Genomic DNA, 23,122 nt, shown 5'->3' with positions numbered 1-23,122 from the left:
TGGTGCGTATGTGCAAGAATTTCTCCAGAACACACACCTAGGACTGGAATTTCTAGGAATGCAAATGTTCAACTTTACCACATGTTCAACTTTACTAGGAAACAAATTATTTGGATTTTCTAGAAAATGTACATATTTACCAGAAATGGAATTTCTGGGTATAGAAATGTTCAATTTACCAGATAATAACAAATTGTTTTCTAAAGTGATTCTATCAGTTTGCACTTGCACCAATAGCATATAAATGCTGCATTGCTCCACATGCTCACAACATTTGATACTGCCAGGCACTTTTTAATTTTGGATAATCTGGTAAAAGTATAAAATGGTATTTCATTTTTATTCTAATTTGCATTTCCTTGACTATTAATGAGGATGAGTACCTTTTTCCATTTTTATTTTTTCTTCATGAAATCATTTGCCTATTTCTTTATTTGGTTGCTTGTTTGTCTCTCATTAGTTTGTGTGTGTGTGTGTGTATATACATGTGTGTATAGATACATATATGTATGTATACATATGTATATGTATCTATGTATATATATGTGGCTTGTCTTCACTTTTTCTATCGTGTTGATGACAAATCGAAATTCTTAATTTGAAGGAAATATAATTTATCCATCTTTTCCTATAAAATGCAAAGGTTTTGTACTTTTATGCCTTGGTTGAAAATTTATTTGTACCCCAAGGTTGTGAAGATATTTGATTATATCATCTTTCTTAAGGTTGTATAGTTTTGCCTTTCACATCTAAATTATTAATCTACAAGGGATTTTTTTTTAATATGATGTGAGATTGCATCCATTTTCTTTCCCATAAAAAGACTATTGCCCAGTTCCACTTATTAAGTAGTCATTCTTTCCTCACTGGCTTACCAGTCCACCACTGACTATAACTGTGGATTACCTGAGCTGTTACATTTTTTGTTATTTTTTCTACCCTATTCTTTCTTTCATCTCCTTCTGGAATCTAAAGAGGAGTATGTTAGCGCCCCTCACTCTGTCCCCCATATCTCCTAACTTTTCTTTCATACTTTCCAGCTCTTTGTCTCTCTGTCTTACATCTAAACAATCTCTTCAGACTGAACTTCCAGTTCACCAAATATCTATTCTTATGTATCAAATTTCCTGCTAAATCCTTCGAGGTTTTCATTATTACTTTGTAATTTCTAGAAGTTCTACTTGGTTCTTTTTCAGATCTGCTCAGTCATTGTATGACCTTTTGCATCTTATTTATATTTTCAATCCTTTGTTTTACCTCTTTGTAAATATTATATATATTTAACCAAATAGGATTTTAGATAGGCTCTAATTTGTTTAGGCTGACAAACATAAGAAAGAGGAGACCAAAAAGAAGAAAGGCAAAGGAAAGAGAAGGGATGAGATTGGCACAGAACAACAGCCATGGTACAGTGATGGCTTGTAAAGGTACCATACGTTTCTCTTTGGCTTATAAAGCAAAAGGATATACATAGGTGGACTACATAATTTTTTCCCCTAATTCAGTGAAAGTCACTGGTGTCAAGATACCTGGCATCAGGAGGGCAACAGACCTGCTTCATTGGAAGACCACTGCAGAAGTCTGTGAAAAATGAGATTTTTACCATCTCTCTGTTTCCAGACGCTAATGCACTGGTTCAGCTTATGGAACATGGAATTTTACAGAATATAAAATATTAATGCAAAAGGCATTTGAAGGGAAAGTCGATCCACTGAAGGCAAAACACAGGACTTATGGCCAGATTATTACAGAAAAGTTGAGATTGTAAGTGCTGCTTGTGTCTGGAATTCTATTCAAATATAAAAGACAGCTTAGTGGAAACTGGCCTGCTGTCATGTCAGCAGAAACATCATCTTCTTTTAATGATGATGAATTTGTGGTTCATAGTAAACCTTCTTCCCAAAAGGGATTCCTTTCCTTTAGGCTCCATGAACATAAGAGTGCAAGTAAGAAATATACACACAAGGGAGCCAATGGTTCTGCTGTATTTGTGAAGGGGGAATTCATATGTGATGCATAAAAGGTCAAAGGTAAGCCACATGAAGATGACAACATTCTTCTGAACAGTAAGAAAAATACACGTGGGAGACAGAATCTTCCTTAAATTAAGGTTTAATATTAGACCCTTAGCTGTCAGGAAAGGTCAGTGCAAAAAAAAAAAAAAAAAAAAATCACATGAAGACTATGTCTATATCTTTTGTAAAACCTCCTAAAGATCTTGGTATGCTGTGTTGTTTCTTGCTGCTTAAATAAAAATTCATGTTAAAAAAAATCTTCCCAGAAATTGGTGCAAAGAAAAAATGATTTGATTTCCTTCTTGGGACTATAAGGTTCACAGAATTTCATTTTTTGCTTTAGATACCAAGGAAGCTCTGACCTAAATATTTCGGTGAATTACAGCAGTGATTCTTAGCCTGTTTTCAGGCATAAAATTCAAATTTTTCTCATCATTTTAGTAACATTCATTTACTCATTCATTCAGCAAACTTTATCATACAGATTATAAAATGCTAAGAATTCAAAATCTAACAAGACAGAATTCCTACTTTAAAGGGGTTTAGAAATTTCTAGGGAATAGACAAGCAAACTAGCAACAATAATACAGTGATATACCCACATATGCTAGTACAAACACATCTATGTTGAGAGAAAGAGACAGAGAAGTGAGCCACAGGAGTGTGTAGAACTGATGTCCCTGGAGAGAATACAGAATAAAGGGTTCTGAGGAACATCAACAATTAAGGCGCTGGCGGTGGTAGTGGTGGTGGTGTGGTGTGTGTGGGCGGGGGGAACCACAATGGAGAGTGAGAAGGAATTTCCTATCTGTGGCTTATATATTTGATTGTGAGTAGCCTAAATACTAAAAAAATGGATGCATGGACAAACTGACAAAAAGGTTAGTCTGTCCGTGATTCATTCATTAAGCCTTGCCAAAGAACAACCATGTTACATTGCCCACTAAGTCAGGCCTTCAGACCTGCAAGTTTTATCTACTATTATGAGAAAGAAATTAGGAAAAGTGGGGAAGAAGATTTAAGGACACAAGATGATTGCATTTTCTCACACTCCCATATTGATCTGTATTTACAGCATAGCACCCAAGTTTCATTTAATGAATCTGAATTATCTAGAATAACAAATTGTGATCAGTATATTCTGTTTAAGAAGGCAGGGAAGCATATTTCAGAAATATTTATTTTAAAGCATTTTTGGTGAAATTTAAAAAATTAAGCATGTAAAGGACTATCCCCCCGAAGCTACCTGGAAAATTCTACTGTCTAAAATAATGTCACCTTCAAGCGTTCCAGATGACTGAAAAGAATTCTGATGACACTAGTAATAGCTACCAATTATTAAATGCATAAATATGTCATATATTATTTCTATTCCTCAAAACTCCTCTTCCAAGTAGGTATTATTTTCCCATTTTAAATATGAGAAACAGAGGCCTTGTATCTCACTTAAGGGAGCCCAGGCGAAGCCAAGCGCTGGGCAGCACTCATTGGTCAGGTGAAGGCCGCCTTCACGGCAAAGCAATTAGCTTTCAAAAGACAATACACACAAGCTTAATTATAAAAGAATAAATTGAAAATACAAAACTAAAAAGGAAAACATCATATGATGGACATTGGAAAAAATAATTAGGATGGGGAATAATGGATCACAAACAATATGTTCTTTAAAACAATTTTATAGTCAAATTTATGACTTTGAGAATGAACTGTACCTAATAAAAGCTGAAATAGATAAGAGAGCCTGTTATATGGAGGAGAGTAAACAACTGACTCTATGGAATCTCCCCAAAGTTGGAAGAGGCACAAAGTTGGCACAGGTACACTGGGCACGGTAGTGCACAAGGAGGCAGTACCATGCCTCCTTTTTGAGGGGTCTTGAAAATTGTTAAAAGTTCTCAGAAAGACCAGCGTGGATTTTACCTGAAAAGTCAGCAGGAAGAGAGGAGTAGGAGAGTGAGGAAAATACAATACAAAAAAGTAGTGCATTAGGGCACCATGTGCTATTTCTAAAAACCATCAAGCCAGTGCTGGAGAGGTGGAGGTGGGCAGGGACTCTGCTAGGTGTCGGAAGTGGGCTCATGAGCAATCATAGCAGTGGCTGCTGAGGAGGCAAGCAACTGGAGATCCCAGCAGTGACCGAAGGACAAAGAGAAAGGAACACTGCGTCAAGGCTCAGCCAACACATCAGGTACCAGGACCTAACTCCCAAAACATGCTGTAAAAGTCAGGTGGCAGCATCTGTGAAAGTGCCTAACGTAGTGCCTTGCTCATAACTAGTGTTCAATACATTAGTGGAAAGCTAGTTGAATCTAGACATGAACAACACTCTGAAGGATAAAAAATTAAAAAATATATATAGGATAATTACTATAACAGAGGCTCTTGTTAGCAGCCAGAATTTATAACAAATCATGTAGGTTATAAATATATTTTTCAAAAAATGAACTTCTGAACATGATAAATGAAAAGTATTCAAATGTTCATTTTTCTTTTTTTAAGCGTAGATACTCTTTCAAATAAATACATAATAACCAATACATATGTTAATGTATTACAATTGATGATACATCTTTTCATCTATATAATTGATATTTAATTTGATTCATGTGCTAGTAAATGTCAATATTCTTGTGGACAGGGACTATTTAATAAAATACTATATACAGCACCCTATGCAAATCAGAGGTCCAGGAATATGCTTTTTCCTCTTAAAAACGTTTTAAATTTTAAAAAAAAGCAATTCATGAATACATCATTGTGACAAAAATGTAAATGACAGGGAAATACATAGGGTAAAAAGTGCAAGTTCCTCTTCTCATTAATTCTTTAATGATAGTAAATTGTGATGTAAACATTCCCTTTACATTAACCTAGAATGACAATCTGCCAAGTCCAGAACCATGCCAATCTTTGCAATTGTCCCCAGTTCAGATTAGTTTAGGACCAATGAACTGCTTGGCTCTCCCTATTATTGTTAATAATAATAATAATACTGCCACTGTCATGCACTTACACAGAGCTTTAGAGTTCACAAAGTACTGTCACATACAAGTTTATAACGTGAGATGAGCTGGATGAGTTTGAAACCTGAACCAGGTAAGGGCAAATGGAAGCAGAAAGTGGTGCCTCCCATGGATCCAGTGCTGCCTTTGAACCAACTGTGCCTGCTTCTCAACCAGCACTGCGAGAGAAAAGACATTTTAAGGGGGTTACTCAAGCACTTGCCCTGTGTAACATAATGGGACTACGGAAGACTTTAAAAGTCATGGTAATGAGTCTACAGAATATGCCCAGTGAGGTTAGAAGTACATGATGGATACAGTGAGTATAAAGAAATACCAGTTTATAACATGGATAGAAGGCCCCTGAATGCCAACTGAGTTCAGGGGACAGATGTCACCAATTCTATGTGGGCCCCAAGCTTTGTCCTTCTCTTTGTGCTCTGCAGATGTGATGACAAAAAAGAACCTCCTCCATTCATTTGCCTAAAATAAAAACAAGGTAACCAACCTCTGCCAGGGGCTCCCCTTGCAGGGCCCCTTCCTTCCATGCACACACATTTTATCTGTGCCAAGGAAGAACTTCACACAAGTCACTTCACTGGCCTTGGCCCACCTCCCGGCCATGCTCCCACTGGACATCCATGCTGCACTCGAGCAGCTATGAAGAGAGAGGGAGAGAGGATGGGGAGGAGAAGAAATTAAATAGTTTTGTCTTCAGAGTCCTATTTCCTGCTTATTTTTGCTAGGCTTATCTAAAAAAACTTAAACTTCCTTGTGTTGTTGCCTCTACACCTCCAGGCTCCAGAAACACAGGGCAGACCACTACCAGGCCCTTGCCCAGGCTGTTTCTCTGCCTAGATGGCCTAACCTCCTGTGATCTGGCTGCTTCAATCCATCCTTCACACTTCAGGAGGCCTCCCTCATTCCCTGGATCCTGGGCAGGGCATCCTCTACTCCCCACAGTGTCAGTGCCTACCCTGATCATAGCCTCAGTCACAGATAGTTGAATGTGCTGACCAGTCGTTAAACTTCTTGAAGGCAGGGACTGAGTCTTGTCACCACTGTATACCTGGCCTGTAGCACAGGGCTGGAGGCATAGTAAGCCTTCAGTAAATATATGTTGAAAAATGAGCAGGAAACCAACTTTTATGGCCAAAACCTAATTTAATTCCCTGGTGATATCAATTAAATCTGGAAAACTAAATAGCAGAGATAAAGCAATTTTTTAGATATAAGATGTTTATAAATATTACTCAGGATCTAAATATAAGACTGAATAGCAATGTTCATTTCTTCACCTCTAAACCTATATACGGAGTCCCAGGATGGCACAAATGGTTAAACGCTTGACTACTAGCCAGAAGATTGGAGGTTCAAACACATCCAAAGGTGCCTCAGAATATAGGCCTTGTGATCTGCTTCTGAAAGGTCACAGCCTTGAAAATCCTATGCAGCAGTTCCACCTGCACACACAGGGTCTCCATGAGCTGGAATCGACTGGAGGACAGCTAACAACAACAAACCTACATAGAATAAAACTTTAAATTTTTTTAAAATTTTACTTAAAATTAAGGTTAAGTTAAAAATGAATTTGGTTAAGTGATTAACAACAAAACACTACACATGAACTTAGTCTTTTATACATGCATTTATCTAGGCTTGCCACTTGTTAGCTGCCATGGAGTCAGCAACAGACCCATGGCGACCCCATGCACAAGGGAACGAGACACTGCCCAGTCCTGCACCATCCCCATGATTGGTTGGGATAAGATCACTGTAATCCATAGGGTTTTCTTTGGCTGATTTTCAGAGGCAGATCACTAGGCCTTTCTTCCTAGTCAGCAGTCTGGAAGCTCCACTGAAACTTGTTCAGCAGCATAGCAACACACAAGCCTCCGCTGTAGATGGGTGGTGGCTTTGCACTGACCAGGAATCAAACAGCTTGTCACTCACAGAATTGTAAATGTAAAATAAGGAGTAGCATGACTGTCTGATTTATCCTTGCAATATTTACTTGTTTTCTAGTTTCTACTCTAAGGTATGTTCAAGATATTAAATCAATTTCTCTGATTTTGAATCTCTGAAGTTCCTAGCTTCCCTGTGGCTCCCCTACTCATAGAATCAATGACATTCACATCCTCCCAGACTACTTCAATATTTTTATAGCCTTCCCCTTCTTAGGGGTTCAACACCGATGTGCTAAGGGGGACAGGTGGTAGAGACCTGGGGCTTCACCAGGCCCATGTCAGGGAAAAACACAAGTTTCTCAGAGAAAACCTTCATTTGGCAGGGCCCCACACGTGCTGCGGCCACTGGCACCACACCGAAACCATGCAGGACATCCACCCTCAGCAGGCACCACCTAGCCACCACATGACCAGGCTGAACCAAGGCACAGGAGCAGTTCTTGGCTACCAGAGTGGCCTCTCCCACCTCCACATTCGTCTGTGAGTTTAGGAAGGTGCCCTGCACCCAGAGTCTTGAGAAGGAGGAGGGAAGTGACACAATGAACAAAAGTGAAGAAATAGTCCTAATAGGACCTAACCTTTGAATTAACTGAATATTTGTTCCCACAGAAACTCCTTCAAGTCTAAAAGGGCTGAGTTACTCCTACTCTGCACTTGTAAGTCCTCCTCACCCACCGCATCAGCAGGAATCCAGCACTCTATCGTCAGTTAAAAGGTAACTATTTTTGTCGCATCTGACTAATAGTGTATACATTTCAACTCATTATACAATCAAGCATGCTTTGGAATAATTTGGGTTAAGGAATCATAAAAACAAATATTATTGTCGTTGTTATGTGCCATTGAGTCGATTCCGACTTCTAACGACCCTATAGGACAGAGTAGAACTGCCCTACAAGGTTTTCAAGGAGCAGCTGGTGGATTTGAACTGCTGACCCGTTGGTTTACAGCCAAGCTCTTAACCACTACATTACCAGGGCTCCAAAAACAGATATAAACTACATTATTTTTGCAAAGGTGAGGTTCTCTAGAGGGAATCCAAACATAGCCACAAATAAGGTAAAAATAGCAGTAAAGAAACTTTACACTAAGGTGGTGTTCTCCCAGCTACCTTCCTCAGTCTCCACCAACTGAAACCCACCTTTCTTCAAGGTCTGGTCCTTCTTTTAAGGAGCCTTCCCCATCCCCTTTCTCAAAATGATCAGGACAGACTTTAATTGCAAGGTCTGGTGTTTGCCTAACCTCCCGGGTTGCCTTTTGCTTTGAATCCTTTGCCGTGCCTCCCACAGAGTCAGGTCTCATTTAAGGCTTGAGAAATAAGTGAACAGACATTAATATCCCTCAGTAAAATAATGGAAGGCTTCAGATTTTAGACTCCTTAATGATAATGTCATTTGCCCCAAGAATAAAATCTCTCTTCAAGCCAAATATTTATCTTCAAGAATCTGTGAAAGCTTACTATATAGTAAATTAATAAAAAATCCAAATATTTTCCTAAAACATGGGGAGGGATCTGTCCAAGTGGGCTGTTGTGAAATGTGTACAACATGGCAACCACAGATCAGTGTGAATGAATTTCCAATGTGTTTGGAAGCACAATTAAGACAGTGGCAATCCTGTTAGTATCAACTGAAGAGTACCTATTATCTAAATGTTTTTATTTTTCCATTCATTCAGTAGACTACTATGCAGTGATATATCCACAACCTAGAGATGCAATGACTCAGGGCCAGACCTGACGAGCTCTATCAGGTAAAACACCAACAAACAGCAATGCTGGAACTTACCCGCGGGGTTTCTGACTGGGTCCTCCGAGCCACCATTAGCAATAGCTGTTGTTGGAGGGCACTGACTGCAGGGTCCCCAGAAGAGGGATCTTGACTCTCAGAGGTTGTGGTGCTGGAGGAGCTGATCTGTACCTCTCTGAAGAAAGGCAAAACAAAAGCTGTGGTTACTTGGAAATACTGGAAACCATCATTATACACAAGCACAACGACACTAGGGATCCCCAGGGAGGCAGTGGATGAGCCTTTACAACTCTACATAAGCCGTTGAGAGCTAAAAATTATACATATGAGGTTGCCTCCAGAAGGGCAATCATTTTGCACATATTCAAATTACTCAGGCTTTCCAGGGTTACAATGTGCCATGAGGTAGGTAGGTAGACATGTGGCATTCTAGAGGTGGCATCCTTAATTTTCTACATAGTTAATGGGTGGGGAGGTGGTAGCACTAGGTTCTAGCCTTATTTTGGGTGACAACAATAAATAGTAGCTTGATAATTCCCAAGACTTGAATAGGGGGGAAAAGTGACTAATACATCTGTTACCTTGTCCTCCAGCCCCCAACACTCTCTCCCCAGCTCCTCCCCACCACACATATACCCTGAAGCAAGGAAGTACATATTAGATAAAATAAGTAACTCACAAAATTGAAAAAGAGGACATGACTATAGGTGTGATCTATATCTAAATAGTTTCATTGTCTTTAATCATGTGCAGACTGACAGGATTTAAATTAATCAAGTCTTTTAAAAAATCTCAGTACTGGCATTTTTCCTTTGCCTCGGAAATCAAGAACTAGGACAAACTTCTCCACCTGATTTTCTAGCAAGGTGCCTCTACGTTTTAGGTGACAATATTGTCTGCCTACCCAATAGTCATTGCTAGCAGAATTCTTGCTAATATAACTCTGATTTTATTCAATCATCTAAGACTGTGTGTCTCAGAAGAGAGACTGGGTAGCTCCCTGGCCTCAGGTGTAAATCCTGGTTATTCTAAGACAATCATGATAACTCCATTCTCCTGGTCAGTGCTTGACTTTAGAATAGGACAGAAACACTATTCGAGGATGTATAGCAAAGGGAGTTGGCTGGGCGTGAGGAGAGCTCATGGGAAGGTCGTTCTTGTTCTTAAAGGGTAACAAAAGTAAGAGATCTTCTTTCTCTTGACTTTTCGATGCTATGTGAGTAAGAGATCCTTGGAGCTGCAGCGGCACATTGCCACCTGAGGGGACAGACCTCAGGACAAAAACCAACACCTCAAGGACAGGAGAGCTACACACGGAAAGAAACTAGTTTCTTGATGACTTCATTGAGCCTCTGAATTAACCAACCCTGAACTGATCATATCTTTGAATTTTTTGTTTTCTGAAATAATGCATGGCAGTCTTGTTTAACCCATTTTGAATTGGGTCTTATGTGACTTGCAGCTCAGATCATTCCTAATACAGGCTACAGACTCCTCAAGAATGCATACACTGCAATCAATGAATCACCTTTTGATTTCTATTCTACACATTTTATTATAAAGGTCCTGCCAGGTTTTTGGATCTTTTGCTTTCCTAACTCCCTACTACTAAATTCATAAACACACAAATGCTTATTCTGTATGAACAGTGTTTAAAATAGTTCCACTACTCACACACACACATGCACATAAAATTCTCTACATTTTTAAGACAGCTTATAACTCATGATTTCTCAGCTGTAGTATTGAATAAAGGCTCCCTTTTTAAGAACCACTTAGGAAACATTATATAATAACAGTAAAAAAACAAACAAACCCGTTGCCATCAAGTCGATTTCGACCAGGTTGAGTACACACATGGACAGAGTTTGAAAATGTAAAAATCCTATCCTTCCATTACTTGGATGATTGTTCCTTAAACGGTGCTTTCCCTTCCTGTCTATAATAGTGGTGTGGTATCTGCCCCTGGAGTCCCTTGGTGGTACAAACGCTTAACGTGCTCTCTTGCTAACTGAAAGGGTGGAAGTTTGAGTCGACCCACAGGCAGCTTAGAAGAAAGGTCTGGTGATCTATTGCCAAAACATCGGCCATTGAAAATCCTACGGAGCACAGTTCTACTCTGACACACATGGGGTTACCAGGAGTTTGAATTGGCTCAACAGCAACTGTTGGGTTTTGTTTTTTTTCTTTTTAGTCTGTCCTTAACAGATAAAAAGATCAGTTAGATTTAGAAAAACATGTTCATTCAAATTTTTCTGCTTCATACAGTAACCGCTGAGTTCTGTAATCCTATCACCTTATAGTTATATACAATAGGACTGAAAGTGCAATGCAAATTCAGAGAAATCTAAAACTCAGCACATCCAGAACTTCACTAAAACCGAAAGTTAATCTGACTACATTGTATGTAGGTAATGATTACAAGTAGGCAGGAGTTGGATAAGAAATGTATGCATATGTGCCAAAATCTAGAAGGTGTACAGCACCCTCTGTTGACAACGAAACTAAACTAAGGATTGGCTATTATACATGGTGTAACAAACAGTTATTTTACAGCAGCCCTCCTCCTGCTAAGAAATGCTTCCTGCTAGGAGACAACAGTCACAACAATCAGCTTAATTTTTGCATATTACTTAGCATGTATGGGAGCCCTGGTGGCAAAGTGGTAAAGAGAATCCACCAGCTGCTCCATGGAAACCCTGTGGGGCAGTTCTGTTCTGTCCTATAGGGTCACTATGAGTCGGAATCAACTCAACAGCAACAGGTTCTTTTTTTTTGCATGTTTGTGACTGAAAAATAGTAATAACCAACATTATTTTCTTGCATAAGTCATTTAAAAATCCTATTTAAAAATCTAGTTTGTTCCCCCTACCCCCACCAAAAATCTTTTGGATGAGTTTCAGAATTAAACAGAACTAGGTCTGGAGCCTCTGTGGCACAGTTATTAAGAGCTACGGCTGCTAACCAAAAGGTCGCAGTTGAAATCCACCAGGTGCTCCTTGGAGACACTATGGGGCAGTTCTAGTCTGTCCTATAGGGCTGCTATGAGTTGGAATCGACCCAACAGCAATGGGGTTTTAAAGTTTGAATTATTGTTCTGTTACTTACTATCTGTGACTGTATCTATGAGCATGTTGCTTTCCTCCCTCAAACCCTCATCTATAAAATAAGGATGATATCTCCCTCATAGTAGCCGTTGTGAGAATTAAATCAGATTATGTACACAAAGCACCTAATGGTGCTTATCATATATTAAGCCCTTAATAAATGTTCTTGGTCCTTTTTACTTCCTTCTATCAATGTAGGACTTGGCTTTGCTTATTCTCACGTGAAAAAGCAACATGACTTCTCTGTTTTCATACAAATAATATATTAATTCCAGTTGTCTCTATTAGCATTAATGGGGGGAGAATGTCTTGCCCTCAACGCACATGCTGCCCTTGTTATTTTTGTGTGCCATCGAGTCAATTCTGACTCAAAGCAACCCTACAGGACAGAGCAGAACTGGCCTACAGCGCTTCAAAGGCTGTAATTTTTACAGGAGCAGATCATCAGGTCTTTTTCACGGAGTGGCTGATGGGTTTGAGCCTCTCAGTTAGCAGCCGAGCGCTTAACTATAGGGCCACGAGGGCTCCTAACTCACAGCTCATCCTCTTTATTTTATTTTATTTTTGGTAGTATTTTTGACAGACTCTAACAGCATATTAAATTCCCTCTTAATTAACCACTTTGGCAAGAGTTGAATATTCTATACAAGGCATGACGATATTAGGAAAGATTCTCTACTGAGACTTAGGACTGATATGTCCCTTGAATGCTGTATCAGAAAACCTGTATTCTCATGTGTTTATAGGCTTCTTTTTTGGCCAAGGGGAGATGATTACATGCTTACAGTGAGCATTGTTTACTTAGATTCATCACCTTACTTAGATGTGGTTGTCTGGGGTCCTGATTTTGTAGTTACCATCCACGTGGACCAGCTTACCCACTCAAACTACCAAAGAGGCTATGATGTCCACAAAACCACTGACATGGACAGAAGTCTTCCCACCAATCCTTGAATAATTTCTAAATCCATCTTCTTTTACTTGTACCTCTTTTCAGATTATCTGCTAATTTTCCCTTTTTTTTTTTTTTACTGTAGACTGTGAGCTGCAAAATCATCCAAAAAGTCTATGTTTTACTAATTTAAGGCCAGAGATTTTGTTCCTTATTAATAAATTTAATGTGAAATGCTAAGTTTCAAGAGGCATTTACCTCTTCTAAAATAGCAATGGAAGTGGACACATCACAAGCCTATAGTGACTATATTCTGAACTACAATATAACAAAACCTAGCACATCTGGTCTTGACTATCCTGCTCTCTGGTTAATCAAACTACTTTAGTTCAGGCTATAGCACTGATAAGCTTATTTAAACTAGATTGAGCTTAGAGCAACAGCAGACATAGTGATTAATGGCGAAAATTACAAAAAGAGCTGCTGTTAGAAGGTAATAGAGATGGAACTGGGGATAGAATGTAGTCTGGGCCAGACTGGTACCTTCTGTATACACAGAGTTGGGTCTAGAATTGACAGTGAGCAGTGGGGAATAGAGGGGGACAGATACTCCCATGTTTTTACCCATCGAAGCTTTTACGAGTAATAAATAATCTAAATGCATATGCTTCTACTACACCTTCCCATTGATGTGGAAGAAAATTCCTGAAATTCTTCATCTTCCCCAGATCTCAAAAATCATAGCCTGCCAGCCTCACGGAGACAGCCTCTCTTTTTCTGACAACTTCCTTGTTTTTAGGCTTACTCAGGGGAACAGGGACAAGCAGTGCCACACAGAGGAGCAGCCTAGACATGAAAATCATAGCAACACGTTTAATATGTTGGATATTTAAATAAAGGCAGTGCTGTTTTGAAAACTGTATCTCGTTATTTAGAATTTTAAGGTGGATTCTTGTTTTGAAGTCTGCAAATAACTTTTCTTTGATATGAAGCAAAATGTGTCTGCGTGTCTGAGAGAAAAGCAGCAGTAGAGTAGGAGCCAGACAAGGCTTCCAGTGTAGGACTTGACTGCCACCACGTGGCAAAGGGGCTGTGGCCGTCCAAAAGGAGCTGCTGCGTGTGGCAGGGCCTCCTCCCACAAATCCAGAGAAGGTGCCTCAGAGAGCAGAATTCTTCCTAGAGCTGACCTAGGGAAACTTCCAACCTTCTGACTCTGAATGAAAATTCATCCTCTCTCTCTGACAGATCAAAGAAAACAAAATAAGGACTACAGTGGAAGGAACATTTAGTGAATATTGGAAAAAGGGAGGGAGGGGAAGGCATAGAAACTTGGGACAACAAAAATACTTCAAAAGTAGACCCTCAAGTGAGCATCTGCTTCTTGCACTTTTATGTGAAAAACTGCAACAAGACCTCCCACAAGTTTTTAAACTTGAAGCAGTAAACACACAACTCTCCATTATGCAAACTGAGTAGTACAGCTACGTACATACCCTAAAACATTTGTAATTTAAGTTAAAATTTTCAACCAATCCTTGAATGTGACATAGAACTAGGCACTTCTATTATTAGGAAAATTCATACCATTTTATTCTACAGTTTTAAGATCTAATTAACTAGTTCAATGACCCATATGCCTGCCCAACTATTGCAGACCAAACCCAAACCAAACCCATTGCCACTGAGTCGATTCCGACTCATAACGACCCTACAGAACACAGCAGAACTGCCCCATAGGGTTTCCAAGGAGCAGCTGGTAGACTTGAACTGCTGACCTCTCAGCAGCCCATCTCTTAACCACAGCACCACTAGGGCTCCTATTGCAAACCAGATGGTCACTATTTCTTCTAATTAATGTAAAACACAAAGTCTAAGCAGAGATGATTATTTCTGGCAGCTTATTTCCTGCTTAATTTCTTTGGAACCATGTATATAATCAAGCAATGTGGTTTTTGAGGACTCTCCTAGAGTTGACCCCAATAAGTAAGGGAGGTTTTACTGAGAGACAGTTCAGAGATGCTGACAACGCCGACCAACAGCAAGGATTCTTAGGAGGTAATGAAGATGAAGCACAGAGGTTCAACCTATCTTTGGAGTGTAGTCTAGAATGGGTTTAGAGATTTAGGCAGCTGTCAAAAACATGCCTACTGTATAATCAAAATAATATCAGTTCGATATGTGCTGCAATGATTAAAACACAAAAGCTGAAAATAAGTGAATTCAGATAAATAAATACATTATTACCACAACTACACTATTCTTTAACAAAAACAAGTTTAAGTACCATCTTTGGTACAAAAATCCCCAGTAAAAATCCTATAAACTAATTTTCTCCAGAATGAGTCTTCCATTCAGGTAGATTACTTTGTCTACTTTATGAACAGCAGATCCTCAAAATAAATGTAAATACCAACATCTCTCCATCAGATTTCACTGGGGAGCCAATTATATGCATTTGGTATACATTTCCATTAGATTGCTTAGGAGACTGGAAAAGTTGGATTAATATTGAAGCATGATTATATATCTCACAGAAGAATATGCTCATTGGAAGAATTTATAGATAAAAGAAATGCAAATCTCTGCTGAACAAAAACCAGCAAGCTTTAATTGCAAGACCTACGGAGGAATACCAAGAATCCATCCTGCAATGAAAGCTTTCGACACAAAACACACTGAATAGCAACTTTGACTTTCTGGACTAACTAGCTCCTTTTAGCCTCAGAGCTACTGAATCGATCCTGAGTTCTGGATAATAAAACACTGAAGAGAACTTATCTGCTGAAATTTTTTCCAAGTAGCAGTTCTAAGTGCTGCAATTCAAGCCACAGCTCCCTCAATCTAGTTTCTGTGGAAAGCACAACCGTATTAGACAATGTTATTAAAGGTACCTATTTTATGGACAACTATGGTAGAACCGCAAAGTGCTGCTTATATTTCTTTGGCAGTCAACAAGAAGTATATAGGTTCCCACAATGACAGTGGGGCCAAAGAGGGAAATTCGTTTCCTCTCCTGGTTTCCTCCATCAGTCCCCAAAGAGATATGGAAGTTACATTAAAAACAATTCTCAAAAAAAAAAAAAAAAATTCTCTATTCATACTTGGGAGTCAGGGATATGAAACTGTCACATGGCAACAAGTTTAACAATGGCAAAAAGGAATGGCTTTCTTGCCAATAATAAGAATCAGTATTTAATGGCTTAGTTGGAGGTAATCCCCGTCACTGAAGTCGTCTTACAGGAAACAGCCTGCTTTTCCAATATTGTCTGTGGCTGAATGGCTTAGCAACAACCCCAGCCAGGATCGCTTCCAAGTTCAAAACCAAAGTTTATGTTTACTATGGTAGGTCAACTCAAAACTGAACGGCATTAAAACTCAGGAATGCAATATTAAAGTACCGACAAGTCTAAAATTGCCATGATGTTGGAACGTAATAGGTTGTAAGGAGAATACAAAGTACTTAACTACCTTAAAGTCACATAAAGTGATTCATGTAAGTGCCAGAGGAAAGGCTTCCACCTGGCCAAAAGCCAGGATCTTTTGCTGTTTAAAGTCAAAGTGAACCTTAGCCATTGTCTGACCACTCTGTCCGGAGATAAGAACAACAGCTAACATTTACTGGGAACACTAGTGGCACAGTGGTTAAGTGCTACGGCTGTTAACCAAGAGGTCAGCAGTTCGAATCCACCAACTGCTCCTTGGAAACCCTATGGGGCAGTTCTATTTTGTCCAACAGGGTTGCTATGAGTCAGAATCAACTCAACGGCAATGGGTTTGGTTTGGTTTGGTTTGGTTTGAAACACTTACTGAATGTTCTTTATGGCAGGTGCTCTCCTAAGCCCAATATATGCTATCACACTTAATTTTTAAAAAACTGTGAATTAATTACTAGTATTACCCCCATCTGTGGATGAGAAAACTATTGCTTAAGATGGTTAAGCAAGTTGTTCAAGGTCAAGCAAAAAGTAAATGAAATATTAGTGCTTTAATTGGAACCCAGATCAGTCTGAGACTAAAACTCATGTTTATGCAGTAAGGTACTAAACCTCTGATTTTAAGGAAGTATGGCCCCCTGGGTCAGACTTTCCATCACACGTCTTCCGTACAGATACACAGAATTGTTTCCTTGTGAATGAATGGAACATGGGCTAGAAAACTGAATTTGTGTCTCCACCCCTGATTCCTATGCAGAGTGAATTAAGGAGAGTCATTTTGCAAGAATTTTTCTCTCAGTTTTCTCACTTATGGAGGAAGACTACATTTTGTGTTCAAATGTGTTGACAAGGCAAACTGCTATACTTCTCTTCCCTCCAGCCATCACAAAGTTGGTGTTATGTTTATAATCCCACATTCATCAGGTTGTTTCTCTCTGCAAATGCGCCCAATCATTTCTACTGCCAACAGAACCGAGCCCTAAACTCCTAACCAGGCCTTCATGGCCCCACATAACCGACTCTTCTCTTCCTCTTCCACTTCTCGCCTGCTTTTTCTAAATGCCAGCTCATCTCCACACTGTCCAGACGTCCAATGAGGCTATTTTTGTTACTTCCAAGTATTCAATTTGAATCAATTCAAAATTTATTGAATACCTGATATACAGGGCAAAATGAGGGCTATAAAGACATACTAGTCATAAAGTCCCTGGGTGGTACAGTTAATGTGTTTTCCTGCCAACCAAATGACTGGTGGTTTGAGTCCACCCACAGGCATCTCAAAAGGAAGGCCTGGCAACCTACTTCTGAAAAAGCAGTCACTGAAAACCCTATGGAGCATAGCTCTACTCTGATATACATGAGGCAGCTGTGAGTCAGAATTGACCTGACAGCAACTGGTAACTGGTAGTCATGGTCACTTCTCTTTAGGATGAAATAAGAGCCCTGCAAAAATACAAAGAGTATCAGGGACAATGGAATAAATGCTCTTCTGGCGACAAGGAGGTGGATTTGTTTTCACTGTAAGAATCAATAAGGGAAAGGAGTATAAAAGAAGCAGATTCTAATTTGTGCTTTGAAAGGTAATAACGTCCAAAGGTAGAAAAGAGTGCAGAAGGGCATGCTAGGCACAGAAGCACAAATGTTTCAGCAAGAAAGGGCTGAGGCCTGCAAGCGTGGGCCTGGGGAGAGGAGAGAAACAAGACCACTCGGTTAGTTGGGGCCAGGCACTTCTCACCGAATACTGCTCAGCAGTGGAGAGCCAGGTAAGAGCGTATCACCTGTGTAGGCGAGAAGGCCTGAGAGCAAGAGCTTTCACACAGAAAGCAGCCAGCAGAGCACAGGTGAGCCTAGGCTTCAGAGCAGGTCAGAGCCCACCACACATGCTATTCGTAGCCAGTGGTAGTTCAAGAAAATTAAAATTAATTGACAACATTGAACAAAATAGATTTTTAAAGACAAATGTGGATTTCTAGTTCCTTGTGAAAAAGATGGAAAACTCAGTCACCCCAGGCTTACGGTGCTGGCATAAGCAGACTGAAACCAGGCGGCCCTTTGATGGAATAAATACCCCCCAATTCACCACAGTCGCCACCACTCTGTCTGACTCTGGGCCCTCTTCACCTATTTATATTACCTGCCTGGGCCCAAGGAAGTCTGTGTTTGTGACCCCTGCTTGTGTCGAAGGGGAGCAGGGAGGGAAATTTAAATGCCTACCTGCCCCGTACTAACTGTGGGAGCTCGATCATGTTACTTAATCATCTTAGTTTCCTTTTCCAGAAAATGTAGCTAATATCACCTACCTCATCTCTATTGTGTAGATGAAATTAATTTAACATTTAGCACAGCTCTTAGCACATTGTAAGTCTTCAAGAAGTGGTGGCTGCTCCTATCAGAACCGAAAAGGAAAGCACCTTTTCAGGACCAGGAACTGCCATACTGTTGCCTACCACAAAGAGACTTGGGAGGCACACTGGAACACAGGCTTGAAGTGTGAGCTACCTGGCCCTTCCATGTTACAAAATCTGACCCGCTCACATTGCATTTGATCAGCTGTGTTTTGCTCTGATGTCATTCTTCACCTCTTGTGTGAGAGACAGGGATGGCTCCACCACCTTCCCACATACACACATAAAGCATATGTTAATGCAGGGATTGAAATATTTAAATTGAACAAGCTAACTTGATTTTATCCTATTTCACACCTATTTTTCTTTCATAGAGTCAATTCATTTCATCATAGACTTTCACAAAAGCCAAGTCTTATTGCAAATCCAAAGAAATAAGCCTCCCATGAATGGGTGGCACAACTTTTGATGTCTTGGAGTCTGGGGAGAAGTTTGAGACTACTGGATGATCCACCACAATCCTATCATACAGTAGTTTAAGTCCAGAAGATCATCTGCCTTTACATAGGACTGAGCCATTTTTCCAGAGCATGAATTGAGCACATGGCAGCTTTCCCAGAACTGCCTGGGGAGCTGCTTCAATGCTAGAATTTTGCTAAGGGAAGCAACTAGAGCTTTGTGCTCATGCACCAGCCAGGAAGCACAACACATCTACTATGCCCAAATGGATCACGAAATTGCCACACTCCATAACAAAGTCCCCTCTACTACTTGTCTCAAAGAATAACATTTAAAAGAATAAACACTGTAGAGAACATGTACATTCCCAATGAATATTCTATACATATGAGAATAAACATGTATATTATATTATTCTTAGAGCATGAGAAAAGAAGCTACACATGGCAACATGTCAATTCTTTCCCGGAACGCTTAAGGCCAACACCCTGTCAAATAATTTGGGGAAAGAGCTGGTAGCCAAAGACCAAGAACTTGGCATGTGAGGTAAATTCATACTCCAGAATATGCTGGAACATGAATATGGAGTAGGCTGTGTTCAGATAATGTTACAGACTAGTAGGGATGTCAAATAAAGCTTTTTTTTAAAGGAGAAAAACCTTTTATAAAACTTTTCTCTTTAAAGAAGCTCACTAATTAATTCAGTTGCCCTTTTACAGAACAGAGTCTGCGAGGCATCTACCTGTCCTACTCCAGTTTCCTTCTGGAGAGCCAGCTCCCCCTCCCCACCCTCAGAGGGCCCCCACCTGCAATTCCAGCTCCGCCTGTGTGAGTAGGCCCAGGCCAAGCACGTCCCTGGGCTCAGGGTACGTAACCCAGTCAGAACCAATCAGACATGATGAGACCCTTATTGGGCTTTATGGAAAAGAAATGTGCTGTCTCTCTGACTAGGATGAGATGTAAGGTCTGGGACTATGACAGCCATCTTTTGGCCACAAGGGTGAGACTGAGAGTGGAGTCAAAACAGCGGAGCAGGAGGATGAAGAATGAGAGCCCACATCCTGATGGCATCATCTGAATCTCTGTATCCAGAAGCTCCTGAAGTCAGATGTGCCTGAGACTTCTCAGTTACATGAGTCAAAAACTCCTACTTTGAATAGATCAGTTTGACTTGGGTTTCCCTCATTTGTAACAGAAAGGGGCCTACCCATTCAGTGTCCATGACAAGGCCGAGCTAGGAAAGGCCTTATATTTTGAGACTCTGCACAAAACCACACGGCTTCATGGGCAAGCTCAGCACAAACACGTTCAGTATTCCCCAACACCTTAGCAGTGCCACAGCCTGGCCTTTTCTCCAAAAGCTATTTCACTAAGAGGAAATGCATTGTGGCAAAGCTAAGTCCAGGCAGCTGTGGAAATGGAAGGCAGGCTACGCATAAAAGAGCTATAATATGGAAAGGAAATGCAGAGGAAATGGAGAAAAGCAAGAGTTGGAGGAAATTTAATAAACAGAGAGTAATTAAGGGGTGAAAGCAAGTTAATAGGTTGCTTTTGGTGAATGAAGAATGGTCTAAAAAGGTGGTGCTTAGAGAAAACCCAACAGGCACTCTCTTTAATCTTTATTTGCACATTGTATATTTTTAGTTTTTTAAGGCTCTGCATGTGTGGCCTTATCTTAATTGGCATCACAGGCAAGTGCAGTTATTTACATAGGGGAAATGTGAAGCACATTTATCCAGGAAAATAAGAATAAAAAACTTTTGTAACATTACTTTGGGATAAAATAAGGCGCTTATACTTGCTTTAAATTTAGTTAAAAACACTACAACTTTCAACTGGAGACTGCAAAATAATATGACAGTATTCAAAGCTGTTTTCTCATGCAATTAAGCATTTCATCTGAGAAAGCTGCCATCGTAGACAGCTAAGCTCATCAAATCATTGTAACAATATTCTGGGAGGTTGGAGCTGAGATCCCTGTCCTCTCGGGAATCTATTTGCATGGGGACTTTGGATTTTTGGCTGGTGATGGAGGTATTTTGTTTTCTGTTTGTGTTTTATTGGTGTGTGGGTGCTTAAGGAAGATGGGGAAGAAACGAAGGAAAGGCAGGCAATGGAGAGCTGGACGCGTTTCCCACAGGCGCAGGGCTGCCTCCAGGCCCAGGTTCAGTGGGGCTTGGGTGATGGGGAGAGACACAGTGCTCTCTAGATGTACCACATGTTGATACCCTGCACGGCAGTGATGACAGAATGCCCTGAAAGGTTAGCAATTAGCAGATTTCCACACAGAGGCCTGACTGAAAGGACAAGGACAGACTCTATTCTAGGCATGAGAAAGGACCCCCTTGAACTTCCCATAAACACCTGGGAAGGAAACTTTGAGCTTGGCAAAGGACACAGGACGACAGAATTTGCAATTAATATTCTTATAACACCTTTTCCACCACCCATCTGTCAGTTTGTCATATTATGGTGGCCTGCATGTTGCTATGATGCTGGAAGCTATGCCACCAGTTTTAGTGGTGCTTCCAGACTAAAAGAGACTAGGGAGAAAGGCCTGGCAATCTACCTACAAAAATTAGGCAATGAAACCCTATAGATCACAACAGAATATTGTCTGATATGTTGTTGTTGTGTGGCGTTCAGTTGATTCTGATTCATAGTGACCCTACAGGACAGAGTAGAACTGTGTAGGCTGTCTAGGCTGTAATCTTTACGGGAGCAGACTGCAAGGTCTTCTCTCCTGCAGAGCCACTGATGGGTTCAAACTACCAACCTTTTGGTTAGCAGCCGAGCGCATAACCACTGTGCCACCAGGGATCTTTATTGTCTGATATAGTGCTGGAAAATGAGCCCCTGAGGTTGGAAGGCAAAACACAACAGCCACAACAATGGCCTCGAGCATACCAACAATAATCAAGAGGGCGTAGGACCCGGCAGCGTTTCCTTCTGTTGCACGTGGGGTCACCATGAGTCAGAGCCGACTCCATGGCAACTAACATAAATAACATAACTCCTTTTATATTCTTCAGGTGTGAGGCCTCCGACATTCCAGTTATCCCACAAAGTCTCCCATAAATTCTCAACCCTACAGACAACTCTGAAGAGAGAGATAAAAATTTTACTTCTACATTTAGAGTGAGGAACTGATACATGTTCATCTGGATTATCTGCAAAGAAACTTTAAACTCAGTATGAATTCAGCCTGCCACTAAGAAGACTTAGTTTGCCTAACGTTGCTGTTAATTAGCATATGCTCAGGATATGCAAGCTAATTTAATATTAACTTAATTAACATAATTAAGAAAGCTATTCAACATATTCTGAACTAAAATAGGAATGACGTTTAGATGATCTATCTACAAAAAGCTTACCTACGTCCATGTGAATGAGGACTAACTCCATTTCTAGCTGACCCATTTGGACAAGTTTAATAACACGTTCTCAAGCTGCGTCACCATCTTTCCTCAATTATGCGTATTACCATGCTTACGGAGCCCAGGAATAGACTCGACAGCAACAAGTTTGTTTGTTTTTTTTTTTTAGATCGTACTTACTAGGTTTCTTCTTTAATTATACCTACATATTATGTTCACTTTTCGAAGTGGCTACTATGAAAAGATTCTGTTTATTTTTCCTTATTCCACAAAGTCAGATTTTCTTCTTAACACCAAAACCACAGATCTTGTTAACCTACAAGCTGATTAACACATTCATTCTACACCAGGATGCCTCATTTCATTTTCAGTTTGAACAATTTGCATGTCCCCCAGCAATGTAACAGCTCCCAAACCTAAAAATAAAGCTACACTTACCGAGCATCTGAAAAATAGTCATAATTTGACGGCTGATGTTGCAAAGGTCCTTCTTTCTGATTTCCAGATTTTAAATAACAGGATCTAATTTCCCCTGTAAAATCAAGAAATTTCAGCCAAGGCTGTTACACAATGACTTGTATATGAGCATTTCAGCTTACACTATTTTCAAGGTAGAGGGAATTTGTTTCGGACCACTTTAATAATTATAGCTGACAATCTGGGTCCATCCCTTATATTTCTCCACAAAATGTGTATCATGAGAAGATGAAGAACATCTAAAAAAAAAAAAACCTCACGATGGAAATGTTCTTGCCATACCTCACTGATAATATGCT

General features: G+C 40.0%; 1 protein-coding gene across 1 annotated transcript in view; it reads right to left on the bottom strand.

Moving 5' to 3' along the window:
• Nucleotides 1–23,122, bottom strand: part of PCNX2 (pecanex 2) — a 343,407-nt gene that overhangs the window by 268,462 nt on the left and 51,823 nt on the right. Inside the window, exons 8-9 of the mRNA XM_012554495.2 lie at nt 22,785–22,878; nt 8,772–8,907 (exon numbers count right to left, since the gene is read on the bottom strand). Of these exons, the coding sequence (XP_012409949.1) occupies nt 8,772–8,907; nt 22,785–22,878 (230 nt within the window). The remainder of the gene's footprint in view (nt 1–8,771; nt 8,908–22,784; nt 22,879–23,122) is intronic.

Source organism: Trichechus manatus, unplaced genomic scaffold (assembly GCF_000243295.1).
Source record: "Trichechus manatus latirostris isolate Lorelei unplaced genomic scaffold, TriManLat1.0 scaffold00021, whole genome shotgun sequence".
NCBI lineage: Eukaryota > Metazoa > Chordata > Mammalia > Sirenia > Trichechidae > Trichechus > Trichechus manatus.
This window is presented reverse-complemented; position numbering and strand designations above follow the sequence as displayed.